This window comes from Peromyscus leucopus, chromosome 18 (genome assembly GCF_004664715.2).
Source record: "Peromyscus leucopus breed LL Stock chromosome 18, UCI_PerLeu_2.1, whole genome shotgun sequence".
Lineage (NCBI taxonomy): Eukaryota > Metazoa > Chordata > Mammalia > Rodentia > Cricetidae > Peromyscus > Peromyscus leucopus.
The window spans coordinates 44,718,399-44,733,099 of NC_051078.1; the positions used below are offsets into that span (position 1 = coordinate 44,718,399).

Consider the following 14,701-nt stretch of genomic DNA (forward strand, 5'->3'; position numbering starts at 1 on the left):
AATCCCAAGCCTGTGGGCTGGGCCAGCGCCCGGTTCTTACTCTACAGTTCCAGCGTGGCTGCTCCTGAAGCTCTGGGGGGTGCTGGAAATCTGGCCGCTGCCACTGGGCGGGAAGCACCAGGCAGTCCCTGCTTGCAGCGATGAGCTTGCCTGGGTCACAGTCACATCTGATAGACCTTGCAAGGCCAGTGCCTAGTGCTCACTCTAATTCACAGTCCGGATTCTATACCGCTCACTTTGAGGACGGGGAGTCTCTTGGTTGAAACGCAAAACAGAAGGAAACAGACGCTGGCTCTGGTCCCTTTACCCCTTGTCAGTCCCAGCTGGTCATCCCAGCCAGACCTAACACGTTCAATAACCTCGTCTGCAACTCATTCCCTGCAGGAGACAAAGGCTCACTTGACATTTCCCATCCCGGAGACTGCAACAGCCTTCTCTGAAGTCGCCCAGTCTGAAAAATGCTGCGGTCCCTTCTAGCAAGGTCTGGTCATCACTGCCCACCCCAGCCTCGCCGTCCCAGTCCGGCAGCCCCTGGGGTCTTAGAAAGCAAGACCAGGACATAGATGCTCGCTTCGGTTGGACTTACCTGGCCGGTGGAGAAGTGCCGAAGCGCCTGGCAACCTGGCCACAGCATGATGGCGAGAAGCGTGAGATTGCCACGGGCTCGGAGGCAGGCGCGGGAAGTGGGGGCACCAGGGCTGCAGAGTGTTCAGTTCAAGCTTTGCTCACGGACCCGCCCCTCGGCTGGCAGGTCCCGCCCCTCGGCTGGCAGGTCCCGCCCCTCGGCTGGCAGAGCTCCTGTCCCCGCCCCGCCCCCTCCCGCACACGTGACCCGGACAGGTCTTGGGAACCAATTGATGCGCACCCCCAGGGGCATCTCTTGGAAGCTGCCTAGACTCCGCCTCAGCTCCAAGGATAGCCTAGGCGTTCACTAGAGGTGGGGACCTTCCACCAGTTAGTTACTCAGACCCCTCGGAGTCAGGAAGAGAGATGTGCCTTATAATGGTCCATCCGACACCCTGCCAGGGTTACTTTTCTTTATCAGCTTGGCACAAGGTAGAATGGCCTGGGAAAGGGATTGCCTAGATGGAATATTTCTTGGGCTGATTGATTGTGGGTGGCACCATTTCATGGGCTGGGCCCTGCAGTAAGTGTGCCCTTGTTTACTCTCTCTCTCTCTCTCTCTCTCTCTCTCTCTCTCTCTCTCTCTCTCTCTCTCTCTCTCTCTCTCTCTCTCTCTCTCTCTCCCACCCCAGCCTCATGTTCTTGCCTGTCCATGGCTTCTGGACTCTAAGTCCTTAAGTAACAGTCTCAGGAAAGCGACTGGCTTGAGCTATATGTCCGAATGCTTGTTCGGGCTGAGCTGGGAAGGTAAGGTGCTGGGCACCCTTGCTTGAGAAATAGCCTGATACCTCGATCATCGGAGGATGACAGACAGCATCGGTGAGACACTGCCCACTGGGCTTGTTGCACAGATCTGGTCCCCAGTAGATAATTCATATTTGTATTTGTCCCTTGCCTCTCTGAAGAAACTCTTACACATGCTGTAATGGAACCCTTGTCCCAAAATGACTTCTTAGCCCCAAGTTCGGGGCTGGCATACACTCTTGTTTCTTGATGTTCTTCTCTACATGTGATAGTTTTTCCCCAAATGTTTATTATGAGCTCATTAATTGAGCAGAAGAACCACTTTCTCTGCCATTTCTATACATATGCCTTGCTCTTTGGTGGACTCCACAGTCCCTACTACCTTTAAACAACCCACTTGATTTACTTAGTCATGCCTGGACAACAAACAGCACTGGATGCTACAGAAGCTAGAAAAGCCAGATCTGAGAGAGATTTGGCTTTCTTCCCCCGCCTCTGATTTCATAAACACATTCTTTTTAACCCCAAACAAACGATGAAATGTGTTCATTTACAAAGAAGTCTCTGAGAGGGTTGTCACTGGCTCTGGTATTTTCTTTGTAATAATGTGAAGAGAATGTTACTGAATCCATTTCACTTCTGAGCACTCGAAGTTCATGCGCATTATTTAGGGAGCTTCTTTCCTTTTTTAATTTTTTTTACCTCATTTTAAATTATGTGCAATGTGTTGTTTGTATGTGGGTATCTGTGAGTGAGTGCTGATGCCCTCAGAGGGGAGTTACAGGAGGTCATAAGTCACTTGAAGTGGGTGATGGAAACTGAACTCTCGTCCTCTATAAGAGCAGTATGAGCTCTTAACTGTTGAGCCCTCTCTCCAGCCCCCATCCAGGACATTGCCTATAATCCTACCAGTATCTCCAGACTAGTTTTTTTTGTTCCAGTTTTACTGATATGTATATCAGTAACTATGTATATCAGCTTGGGGAAAGTGTATGGCCTGAGCTGAACCTTCCTGGTAGGAACTGGTCACATGGATGTCCAGCCCAGATCACGTAAGAGTCTGCCTTCAGTATCTAAGGAATAAAATGGATAAGTATTTTCTGAAGCTGAAATCTTTTTATTTCGACATTCTCATGTGTTGTGGAATAGAATATTTATTTAGCTGCATAAAGATGTGTTGCATCTGTTTGTGTTGCAGAATAATTGTTTAACTATTTAAAGAAGTGTTCATTTGTTGATGCTGCATTTTTTAACTATGTAAAGATGTGTTGCTGTTTTACCTTGCCTGCCTCAGGCGCCTGATTGGTCTAATAAAAAGCTGAACAGCCAATAGCCAGGCAGAGAAGGGATAGGCAGGGATGGTGAGCAGAGAGAAAAGGTGAGCCAGCTAGTCAGACATGGAGGAAGCAGGAAAGCAGGATGGACAATACATAGATGATGTAAACAGGCCTCAGGGCAGCACATAGTAGAAATGGGTTAATTTAAGTTTAAAAAAAAAACAAACCTAAGCTAAAGTCGAGCATTCATAATTAATAATAAGTCTCCATATCATGATTTGGGGGCTGGCAGTCCAAGAAAGCCTACCGCACTCAATGCTTCATAAATAAAAAATTAATTTTAGTTCAAGTAGTAGAATGCTATCATTAAGAATGTGTAAAGATTGATACAATGCAATTATAGGAAAGATGCATTGAAAGTTTGTAAACATTTAAATATTTCTCAAGATAATGTTCATAGCACTGTAATACAGAAGAGAAGTGAAGATCATAAAACATAATCTGTTCCCACAGATTGTTTTATAATCTAGAGAAACCGGCTTTCCCAGGCAATCAAAATCACTTTTGAATTTTGAGGATGGCTTGAAAGGAAGGAAATTGAGGAGGTAAAATGGGCTTAGGACAACAGGGCCTCTGAGTTTTGACTTGAAACTGTAGCATGAAAACTGGTGGATGTGTCTGGGACTGAAGAGACAAAGAGGAGCTGCATCTGAGGAGGCTGCAGCTGTGACATGGCCTTGGACTGATGGCAGAGTCCAGGGGAGTCACTCTGTCTCCAGTGAAATACGGAGAGTAAATAACCACACCTGGTATCTACTGATAGTAGCTCCAGTTAGTTGTAGGTCTCAGCACCATGGAGGAGCAGGTAGGAAGGCTGTGAGATCCAGAAGTAGTGGGTATCTGCTTCAAAACAGTATCTGCTGGACATGTCAGTACAAGTGAGTTGGCAACTGTGCCTGTGTTCATTCACAAGGTCTGCACAAGACCAAGCCAGCCCGAATGCCAGCATGGACATGGGAGGGGCTCGTGAAGCTCCGCCTCTAGCTGAGAAGCTACTGGCAATTGACAGCTGCTGAGGAGGAAGAGTAAGTTCTCATCAGGCATGTAGCTCCTCGGAGGCCACCCATGCCCCAGTAAGGTGAGCCTATACCTATACAGACCCACTAAGTGGGTTCAGTGGGCTTTTGGGGGGAGGCAGAGAGGGAGGAAGGGATAACACATGAAGTTGGTGGCAAAGTGGCTGGAGTAGAAGGTGATTTGGAGGGGAGGGAATAGGGATGGATTTGATCAAAACACATGATATTCATGTGTGAAATCCTCAATGAAAAATAATATATTTTTATAATTAATAATATAATAACCAAGAATATATTTTACCCTAATGTACAGAAACAGAATATTAAAATGATTATACTCTCACATTTTTACCATTATTTATTCTTTTATTATTCACACTATCACTTATAATATCACTTTTATCATGCAATTACTTTATTTTAATGTTTTGTTCTAAAGAAGATTTATGTTAGGTGACTGAAATTTTCATGGATGGTGGGGTGTTTTTTTTGGTGAGACAGGGTTTCTCTGTGTAGCCTTAGCTGTTCTTGGCTGTCCTGGAACTCACTCTGTAGACCAGGCTGGCCTTGAACTCACAGAAATCTGCCTGCCTGGGCCTCCCGAGTGCCACCTGACTCATGGAATCTTTTTAAATTCCAATTCGTCTTTGAAATAGAGGAGGCAGTATGAATTGAACACATCAGCTGAGGAATAGCAGCAAAAAAGGTCTAAATGAAAGACACTCTTAGATAACAGACTCAGTGTTGTGGCTTCCTTTTCCCTTTGTCCGAGATACGAAGTCCCAGCACACCCGAGGGTCTCAAGCTGCCTGAACCTCAGGCTGCCCCACATTGCTAGCAGCGGGAATTTCCCAACCGAAAGACAAAAGTCAGTGGACAAAATTTCTCAGTTCCCTCCCACTCATCTCTCTTAAGATGTCACCCCTTGCATCCCTCTGTCCTCTGTCTCGTTTCTTCTCATTAATTCCACTCCTACACTTGTTGTTTTTCTCAGCTTGGCACAGGTAAATATTTTTTTAACTTTACTTTTATTTTATTTCATTTTATTTGGTGTGTGTGTGTGTCTGTGTGTGTCTATTTGTGTGTGTGTCTGTGTGTCTATTTGTGTGTGTCTGTTTGTCTGTGTGTGTGTCTGTGTGTGTGTCTGTGTCTGTGTGTCTCTGTGTGTGTCTGTGTGTGTGCATGTGTGTGGGGCTGTGCCTGTCCATGCATACACCAAGAGACCAGAGAAGGACATCAGCTGTCCTGTATGCCAGGAGGCCAGAGAAGGATGCCAGCTGACCTGCTTCATCATTCTCCTGAAACAGGTTCTCTCACTGAACCTGGAGCTAGATCAGTGGCTGCCCAGCCCCAGCCATCCACCTGTCTACACCGTCTACACACTGTCTCTAGCACTGAGGTTACAGGTAGACAGCTTTTTACATGGCTACTGGGGATTCGAACTCTGGGTCTCAGGCCTGCATGGCAAATTCTTTACCCAGCCTAGACAAGTCTGTTTTTTTGGCAGCTGATGAGATGGTGTACACCTGTGATCCTAGCACTCCAGAGGCAGAGGCAGGAGCATGGCTAAAAGTCTGAGGACAGCCAGCTGCAGCTTTGTGCCAAGATGAGTGTGGGAGGGGTCAGAGGTCAACCTGCAAGAATTGTCTCTCCTTGGGGGGAGGCACAAGGGGGCGAGGGGCGGGGGGGGGGCTCTACCTCAGGTTGTCAGTCATGGCAGACATTTTTACTCACTGAGACATCTTGAAGGTCCAATTACAAACTTTCTGAAGTGTAGAAAGTATTTACTCCCACAAGAGTAAGTTCTAGGTATCTCCATACTGTCCTCATGTGGTGGCTTGTTTTGACTGAGTGACTTTTGGCCACTTTGCCTGTGTGGGAACACTGCTGTTTGTCTCTCTGTTTTTATAAATTACCATACCAAATACTCATTTTATTGTATATAAGAATGATGTAATCCTTATGAATCTCATTTTTAAAAATAATTAACTTATCTTTATTTTATGTGCATTGGTGCTTTGCCTACACGTATGTCTGTGAAGTTGTTGGATCCCCTGGAACTGAAGTCACAGATGGTTGTGAGCTGTTGCCATGTGGGTGCTGGGAATTGAACCTGGGTCCTCTACAAGATCAGCCAGTGCCTTTAACCAGTGAGTAATCTCTCCAGCCCCATGAATATCATTTTTATTAACTGCTTTTTAACTTGTACTGTTTTTACTGCTTAAAATTCCTCAATAGAGATAATGGTATGGGGGTTTAAGAAATAGCTCAAGTAGTTAAGAGTGCTTGCTGCTCTTCCAAAGGACCCAGGTTCTATTTCCAGAACCCACAAGGTGACTCACAACCATCTGTAACTCTGGTTTCAGGGGATCCAATGCCTTTTTCTGGCTTCTGTGGGCACCAGGCACACACATGTTACACATAGATAGACACGGGCAAAAACCAACTACAAACAAAAATGCATAAGCATAAAGTAACAAAGTATTAAAAAAAGAAATAATGTTATGATAAAAACCCAGCACTAGAGAGCACCGTCTAAGTACCTGTAAGATGGAGGCTAAAGTCTAATAAGCAAGCTTAATGATTAAAAATCAAAAGTTTGAAGCTGGGCATGAGTGCACTCCTATAATCCCAGCCCTAAAGAGACAGAAATGGAGAGATCAAAAACTTCAGGCCAGTCTGGACTCCATACTGAGATCAGTCTTAAAAAAACCGAGGTGAGACCCCCCTCCTGGCATTACCAGGCCTTGGGTTTGGCCCCAGCACACACAGGGTGGGGGAGGAGGTAGAAGACGAGTGAAAACGAAGCATTTGTTAATCAAATCATTCAATAGTAATACAACATGGAATTTGCTCCCTATAAATAATGAGTCTTTGTACTTGCTTTAAAAAAAAAAATATGTATTTGCAAACACATGAGCATATATGCATGTTTGGAGAGATTGTAACAACGAAAATATGCATTGTTCTAAAATCGCCTCCTGTCTTGTTTTTCATGCCATTCAAGACCTATTTCATTTATAGCTCTCTAGGAATTCAGAGTATGGATGCCCTAAGTTTTTACATTATTACTTTTTGATGGATATTTAGACTGTTTCGTATCAGCACTTACTAAAAACCGAGCTGATATATAGCTTTTTGTGTAAACTTTAGGATAAATGTAGAACTCCGGGTAACACAATTCCCACCCCACCTTCTTTAAAACAAGGAAGAACAGTAGGTATAAAGCAAGCCCACAGTGATGTTGTTTGGTAGCGTTCCTAAAGTCACTACTCTTTTACACACAGAGGTCTTTTCTCAAAAATCAAAACAAAAGCAAAAACAATTGGGACAGGAAGTGCACGGGGGCGGAAGAACCAAGAGGTTTAGTAAAGACAGAAAGGGAGCTAGTGAGACAAGACTTCTTGGTCCACGGGCCAGGGCAGCGTCCTAGTGAAGGACCCTCCCTGTCTTTGCGTTGGGCCCCACCCCCTTATTTCCACTCTTTCCTTATCAGATTGATAGAGTAACTCCCGTAGGTATTAAAAACAGCCCGGACACAGTAAGGAGAAACTGAATGTAGCCAGAGAACAGACGCAAACGGCAGCGAGGCCAGAGAAAGGATGCAGGATTCCAACAGCTACCGTCACTATGGCGGCCGCGACGGGCGCAGGCGGACGGACTCGCTTTCCCAGCGGCGCCCGCGGTCCGCAGGGCCGAGAGTCCACTGGCTCCGGCGCGCGGGGGCGGGGCCGAGGCCGGAAGTCACGTGGCGTGACAGCGGCTGGGGTGAGGCCCGCGTCGCGGCGGTGGCTGCTCGGGGACGTGTCTGTGGGAGGTGCCGCGGCGATGGCCGTAGACACTCTGTCGCCGGACTGGGAGTTCGACCGCGTGGACGACGGCTCGCAGAGTAAGGCTGCAGTCGGGCGAGGCGGGCCGGGTGGCGCGGCCCGGGGAGAGCGGCGCGGTGCGGTGCTGTGCAGCCGCCCACCCGGGACTCTCCCGCGGGCTGGACCGGGCGTGCGGTGCTGAGTGACTGCCGGGGTCTCGTCCGGCCGCGCGCTCGTGCCCGGCGTCCCTCCGGGTAACGGGGGCCGGCCAGGGGGGACCGGTCCCTGGGGCCCGCCGCTAGAGGCCAGCCTCCCGGGTTGCCCATCCCATCCCAGGGCTTGCGCCAGATGCTCTGAACCTTCAGTTCTAGAAGAGTCTGGGTTCCCGTTTCGGCTTCCTGTTTTTCTTTGCTTCTCAAACCAACTTTTGAAGTTTGGGTTCACGTTCTTAGAACCATGGAAGAGCGAAAAACAGCTCTACCTGGCATTAAAACCAAAAACATCAATCAACACGGGAATATCATCTTATCCCTTCTAGGCCTTGTATTGATTTTTATGTTTTTTAAAAACATGTAATTGTCAGTGCAGCTGAAAAGTTTTTTAAGTTTATTATTATTATTATTATTATTATTATTATTTTAACCAGATCTGCTTTGCAGTTGTTTAATGAAATTGAGTCGTCCGATTTTATTTTTAAAATCAGAAGTCCAATCCTAACAGCCTTACAGTTTCTTTCATCAAAATGTACAAGCCAGTCTAGTTATATTAGAGAAACTCTTGGGGTTGGTTTTTTTTTTTTTTTTTTTTTTTTTAATCTTCTGTGTGACAGAAGAGAAATTAGGGCAAGTTATTTGAGAATTTTTTAGATTCATATCTTTCCCCAGAGTAGGAATGCCATTTTAAAAAACTACAGCAGAGTCGTGAACTATTTTAGAGATTATAACATGTACAGGTTTGTACGTACTTAGGTTTTATTTGCCTCTAGATCCAGTTGGACTGCATCAGGGTGCTGTGCAGACTTTGAGTAAGCATTTCTTAAGGTATTAGGTCTTACCCAGAATGAAGAAAAATCTGGGTGGAAGGATAATAACCATTTTTCTTTTTTTGTATTTTTGGTTTTAAAGTGAACTGCATCTTGTCAGGTGGTTTTTTTTGTTTTTTTGCATCTGGCCAAAGTGGAATGAAGGTATATTGGGTGTTTCAGCTTGCAGTAGAATGAGTTATCAGTTAATTTATCATATTAATATGTGGGTATTTTATTAGACTCCAGAGGTTTGGGGAAAACAGGACTGGGGAAAGAGAGCATGGGTGAGGACTCAATATACGCACACATATGTGCGAAAATGCCATTAAGAAAAATAAACCGCCGGGCGGTGGTGGCGCACGCCTTTAATCCCAGCACTCGGGAGGCAGAGGCAGGCGGGTCTCTGTGAGTTCGAGGCCAGCCTGTACTACCAAGTGAGCTCCAGGAAAGGCGCAAAGCTACACAGGGAAACCCTGTCTCGAAAAACCAAAAAAAAAAAAAAAGAAAAAGAAAAAGAAACCAAGAAGTGCAGTTTGTTGGGAGAAAAGTCTGGTTTGCACTTTAACTTTTATTTGTTCACAGCGATTCGATATCTTATCAGCAAGGAACTTAAGTGTTTCTGCAGGTTTTCAGTTGTTTTTTACCTTGGTCTAACCAGGTGATCTTTGAGCATGTTTTTCTAGTTTAGTCTTTTAAGAATCCATTTGCTGGTCAAATGATAATTTGGTCATCTAGTATAATAGAGTAAGACATTAACATGGAGTTGTTAACTGTAGGTAATAGATTTCTCTGTGCCTGGCTTTCATTAGTTTTTGGACTGTGAATCATATCTAGACTAATTGTTTTCCAAAATTAACTAGAGGAGTGCTGTCATGAGACAGAAGTCTTAGTGAACTGAATTGATGCCCCAGCCTCAGCTGCAGATTAAAGGTCAAGTGTCTGTATTCCATACAGTTTGAATCAGAAATACTATATTTCATAACGGCTCCACACTTCAAATTTGAAGGGAAAATTTTTTTTTGTTGTTGTTGTTTTTTTTTTGTTTTTTCGAGACAGGGTTTCTCTGTGTAGCTTTGCGCCTTTCCTGGAACTCGCTTTGGAGACCAGGCTGGCCTCGAACCCACAGAGATCCGCCTGGCTCTGCCTCCCAAGTGCTGGGATTAAAGGAGTGCGCCACCACTGCCCCCAGCTCAGGAAAAATTTTTTAGAAGACAAAGACTGAATAAAGTTTTATATGTCAGTAAAAGAAACTGAACTAGAATTGAATTTTTTGAATAAGTAACATTCTTAAGTATAAGATGGAATGTTTATTAATTTTGGTGAATTGGCTTCTGAAAAATCCAACTTATTCCAGTGGCTCTAAGCCTAAAGTCATCTACTAATATATAAATTCTGTAAATCCCAGCTGTCTTTTTATTTTTTATATTGTTTTCTTATTTTACATGTTTGTGCAGTACCTGCAGAGGCCAGAAGTTGGTATTGGATCCCCTGGATCCAGAGTTACAGAACTGCCACATGAGTGCTGGGAACTGAACCTCAGTGTTCTAGAAGAGCAGCCAGTGATCTTAATAGATAAGCCATCTCTCCAGCCCTGCCTCAGCCAGTATGTTTTATCTGGCCTTTGCATCTTGATTATAATAGCTAAATAATTAAACAAGTCTAAAGCATTTTGGTAAGCTGGGAATTACAGAAATAATAATATAATGTAGCAGGTCTAAAAACTCCATGTAAACAAAAATTTGGATATATTCTTAAACATTTTAATATGTATAGAGTTAGTCAACTTTTTAAAATTTGCTCTGTAACAACACAGAGTTTTATACCTGCTCTCCATCAGGTAGTTGATAATCCTTTGCAACAGAGGTGTGTGTGACTAAAAAATAGTATAGCTTCTGGACCCTGAGTTGTCTGAGGTGTAACTCGGGCTGGTTACCCTGGTTCTAGGGTAAGGGGCTGCAGGTTTTCAAGTACTTTCACATATTTGGAGGAAATTCAAAGCTGAATGACTCTTTTAAATTTGGAACTTTATTTCCAAGAAGTGAGGCACTACAAAGTAATAATTAACAGTGTTTTGCTGCAGTTTTTGAGATTACATAAAGCTAGTATTCTGCCATTCATTCTTTGTAATTGTAACATTCTGTTTCAAAATTTAGAAATTCATGCTGAAGTCCAGCTTAAGAATTACGGGAAATTCCTTGAGGAGTATACATCTCAATTGAGAAGAATTGAGGACGCACTGGATGATTTGATTGGAGATGTTTGGGATTTCAATCTTGATCCTATAGCATTAAAGGTCTGAATTTATTTCATCAAAGTATCATAACACGAGATCCATTTGTTTGGCCTAGCCTTGTTTTTTATCTTCAAGGAAATGAAAAGAGCTAGATGGACACATTGTATTTGTTTCTTTTATTGTAGTTATTTTATATGTAGTCAAATATTCTGATTTTTTAAAGGATTTCTCATTGAATTTTGCTGAACAAAGAGCTCATTCACCATATATTGTAATGAAGGCATGAAACATTTCTGTCATTTCCCAAAAGCACCCTTGAATGAAATTGGGGATCTTAATGTGGGAATGCTTTTTTAAATTTTATTTATTTATTTTATGTGCATTGGTGTTTTGTCTGCATGTATGTCTGTGTGAGGGTGCCTGATCCTCTGTAACTGGAGTCACAGACAGTTGTGAGCTGCCAAGTGAGTGCTGGGAATTGAACCAGGTCCTCAGGAAGAGCAGCCAGTGCTCTTAAACACTGGGGATGCTTTGTTAATGTATATAAATAAGATACCCTTAGCGTATTCTACTTTAAGGCAGTGGTCTGTCACCACTTAAGTGATAGATAACATGTGCTGAGCTCTCCTTTGCCAACCATCCTCCTAAATCATACATTAGCTTTTCTTTTGTGAGTTGTAACTCATAGATAATACAGTTCATCTTTTTTTGTGTGTTTTGGGACATGGTTTCACTGTGTGACCCTAGCTGGCTGGAGATTCACTGTGTGACCCAGCTAGCCTCAAACTCAGACTCCTCTTCCTTTAGCTTCTTGAATGCTAGAATTACAGGCATGAGACTTGACTGTAGTTTACCCATTTAAATTGTACGATTAGTGGTTTTAAAAAAGTATATTTGCAGATTTCTTTGTCCATTACCATCATCAATTTTAGAACATTTTCACCATCTAAAAAGGATATCTTAAAAAAAAGAAAGAAAGAAAGAGAGAGAGAGAGAGAGAAAGAAAAGAAAGGCCGGGCGGTGGTGGCACACGCCTTTAATCCCAGCACTCGGGAGGCAGAGCCAGGCGGATCTCTATGAGTTCAAGGCCAGCCTGGACTACAGAGTGAGTTCCAGGAAAGGCGCAAAGCTACACAGAGAAACCCTGTCTCGAAAACAAAAACAAAACAAAACAAAACAAAACAAAAAAAGGAAATATTATACTTAAGTCCCCCTCAAACACACGCATGCACGCACGCACGCACGCACGCACGCACGCATGCATGCGTGCTCGCGATCGCACACATATCCATCCACACGTATCCACTAGTCACAGGCCACCAGACTGCATGTCTCTCTGGACTTGTCTTTATTAGATGTTTCAAATGAATGAGATCATGCAGTATGTGAGCATTTGTACCTGGCATTTCACTTAAACCATGTTTTGAAAGCTCGTCTGGTGTAGCCAATGTTAATACATATTTTTTAAATTGATAAGTGATGTGGTCCATTGTATGGAACCCTTATGCCACATAGTTATCCATTCTTTAGTGGATAGACATTTAAGCTTTCTACTTTTGGCTGTTGGAAATAATGCTAGTTATTTTTTATGTAGGCATGTTTTCATGTCGTGCACACATATATTCTAGAAGTAGAATTACTGAGTTGTAATGGTAACTATGCTTAATTTTCTGAGGATTTTATTTTACACATATTTGTGTGTGTTTGTGTACGTGATCTGTGCCTTTATCTGTTGAGCTGTTTTTTTTTTTTTTAAGGTTTTTTTTTTTTTTTTTTAATTATGTATACAGCATATATGACAGCAGGCCAGAAGAGGGCACCCCAGATCTCATTACAGATGGTTGTGAGCCACCATGTGGTTACTGGGAATTGAACTCAGGACCTCTGGAAGAGCAGTCAGTGCTCTTAACCGCCTAGCCATCTCTCCAGCTCCCTCTGTTGAGCTGTTTTGCTGACCCCTTTCTCGTCTTTTTCATGATGTGGCCACACTATTTTACATCCCTATCAGTAATATAGGAGTGTTTGAGTTTGTTTGTATTATTGCCAATGTTTATTATTATCTATCTTTTAAAATCACAACTGTCCTAGTGAATGTGAAATGATACTTCATGGTCTTGTGAAAGGATAAAATTGTCTCAGCTTTTAATTTCTATCAATAGAAACTTTCAAATCTTTATCTTCTTGTACAGCCCTTCCCCTCCCCACTTACCCTGAAACCTTTCTTTAGTCCTTTTATTGGGAAATTATTTTGTTTGCTGCTCTGCAAGAGTCAGATCCCAGTAAGCTCTCTATAAATAGAAATTATAAACTAAATGAGAGAAGTTATTTTTAATTTACGTATATACTTTATTGTTAGTATGTAACTAAAAGAAAGGTCCAGTTTTCACTTAATAGAAAATTCGTTTTAGATAACAATCAGAAAAGTTTTATGAGCCAGGTAGGAATGAAGCTGCATTAGGTGATAAAAGTGCCTGCACTGTATTTTGTTTCTGAGCTTTTTCAGTGTTCTGTTTGTTTTTTTAAAACTTACTCTTTTTTTTTTATTGTTATTTTGCCTGTATGTATGTGTGAGGATACCAGATCCCATGGAACTGGAGTTACAGTTGTTAGCTGCCATGTGGGTACTGGAGTTGAACCCGGGTCCTCTGGAAGAGCAGTCAGTGCTCTTAACCACTGAGCCATCTCTCCAGCCCCAGTGTTCTGTTTTGTTTGGCCCTTTTGGTTACAACATCTTATTAAGTATATGCTTGCCTGACACTTTCCAGAAGGCTGGAGCTCACTATTAGTGTTTTCTTACTGTACTCCCACCATCAGCCACCTCTGTCCTAGAGCACAGCTGGAACTAGTAGAGTGCGTTGTGTTGTGTTGAGGCGTTTCCCCTCTAGTGTGTTGCACTTTGCTTCCTTTGTTGAGGTTATCAGAAACAATACTTGAGTTGATGCTAATGCTGAATGTAGGCTCTAACAGGCTTAACTGTAATCCATTTAATCTCATTTTATATATTTACATTTGCAGTGATTTGTTTTTTCTTCAAATTTAGCAATATTCTTTTGTTTCTGTAGCTTCTGCCATATGAACAATCCTCCCTTTTGGAACTCATAAAGACTGAAAACAAGGTATGTTATCCTAAACCTAAAGTGCATTCAAAAAATGCTTCATTAATTACAATTTACTTTTTTCTGTTTTATTTATAAAACTAGGTCTTAAACAAAGTCATCACTGTTTATGCTGCACTTTGTTGTGAGATCAAGAAATTAAAATATGAGGTACTTGTTTATATTCTTTAAGATCATTTAAAAGCATATTTGGGTTTTTATCTGTGCAGTATGCAATAAATACTGACCCACTTAAAATAACAGCAGTCCTGATAGTAAGGAGTACTTAACAATAATCCTAGCATTCATTGAGTACTTACTTACTTTGTAATGCTTAGGATGGCAGCAGCAGGTAAGGAACAGGTGGAGAAGTTGGGGTTACAGTGGAATCACTAATAGGAACACTTTTAATGTAGGTCTGCACACCTCCTGAGTAGTACATCTGTTGTGTATGCTGGCTATCCAGACGTTCCTGCCCCCCCCCCCCAGACTCCCTTGGTTTTTGGGTTTTCGAGAAAGGGTTTTTTCTGTGTAGCCCTAGTTGTCCTGGAACTCACTTTGTAGACCAGGCTGGCCTCACACTCATAAAGATCTACTTGCCTCTGCCTCCTGAGTGCTGGGATTAAAGGCGTGTGCCACCACCTCCCAGCTTTTTCTTTTTTTTTTTTTTTTTTAAGTCTAAACTTTTTATATGGATTTGGAGCCACTGAACTTAGATAGACATTAGTGAACTTCATCATTTTCCTCTCCCCTTTTTTATAGTCTGTGACTGCTGACTGAGCTTGTGGGAAGATTTGTGATAATGAGGGTGGTCAGATG

The 14,701-nt window shown here is 42.9% G+C and overlaps 2 protein-coding genes across 3 annotated transcripts in view; one reads left to right on the forward strand and one right to left on the reverse strand.

The window, feature by feature from the left end:
• The window catches only part of Aldh1l2 (aldehyde dehydrogenase 1 family member L2), a 42,476-nt gene extending 41,720 nt beyond the window's left edge, over positions 1-756 (reverse strand). The window contains exon 1 of the mRNA XM_028883607.2: positions 587-756. Coding sequence (XP_028739440.1) covers positions 587-634 — 48 coding nt within the window. The 5' untranslated portion in view covers positions 635-756. The remainder of the gene's footprint in view (positions 1-586) is intronic.
• Positions 757-7,463: 6,707 nt separating this feature from the next.
• The window catches only part of Washc4 (WASH complex subunit 4), a 59,710-nt gene continuing 52,472 nt past the window's right edge, over positions 7,464-14,701 (forward strand). For both annotated transcript variants that reach the window (XM_028883608.1, XM_028883609.1), the window contains exons 1-4: positions 7,464-7,610; positions 10,708-10,847; positions 13,850-13,903; positions 13,988-14,053. In XM_028883608.1, the coding sequence (XP_028739441.1) occupies positions 7,550-7,610; positions 10,708-10,847; positions 13,850-13,903; positions 13,988-14,053 (321 nt within the window). In that variant the 5' untranslated portion in view covers positions 7,464-7,549. The remainder of the gene's footprint in view (positions 7,611-10,707; positions 10,848-13,849; positions 13,904-13,987; positions 14,054-14,701) is intronic.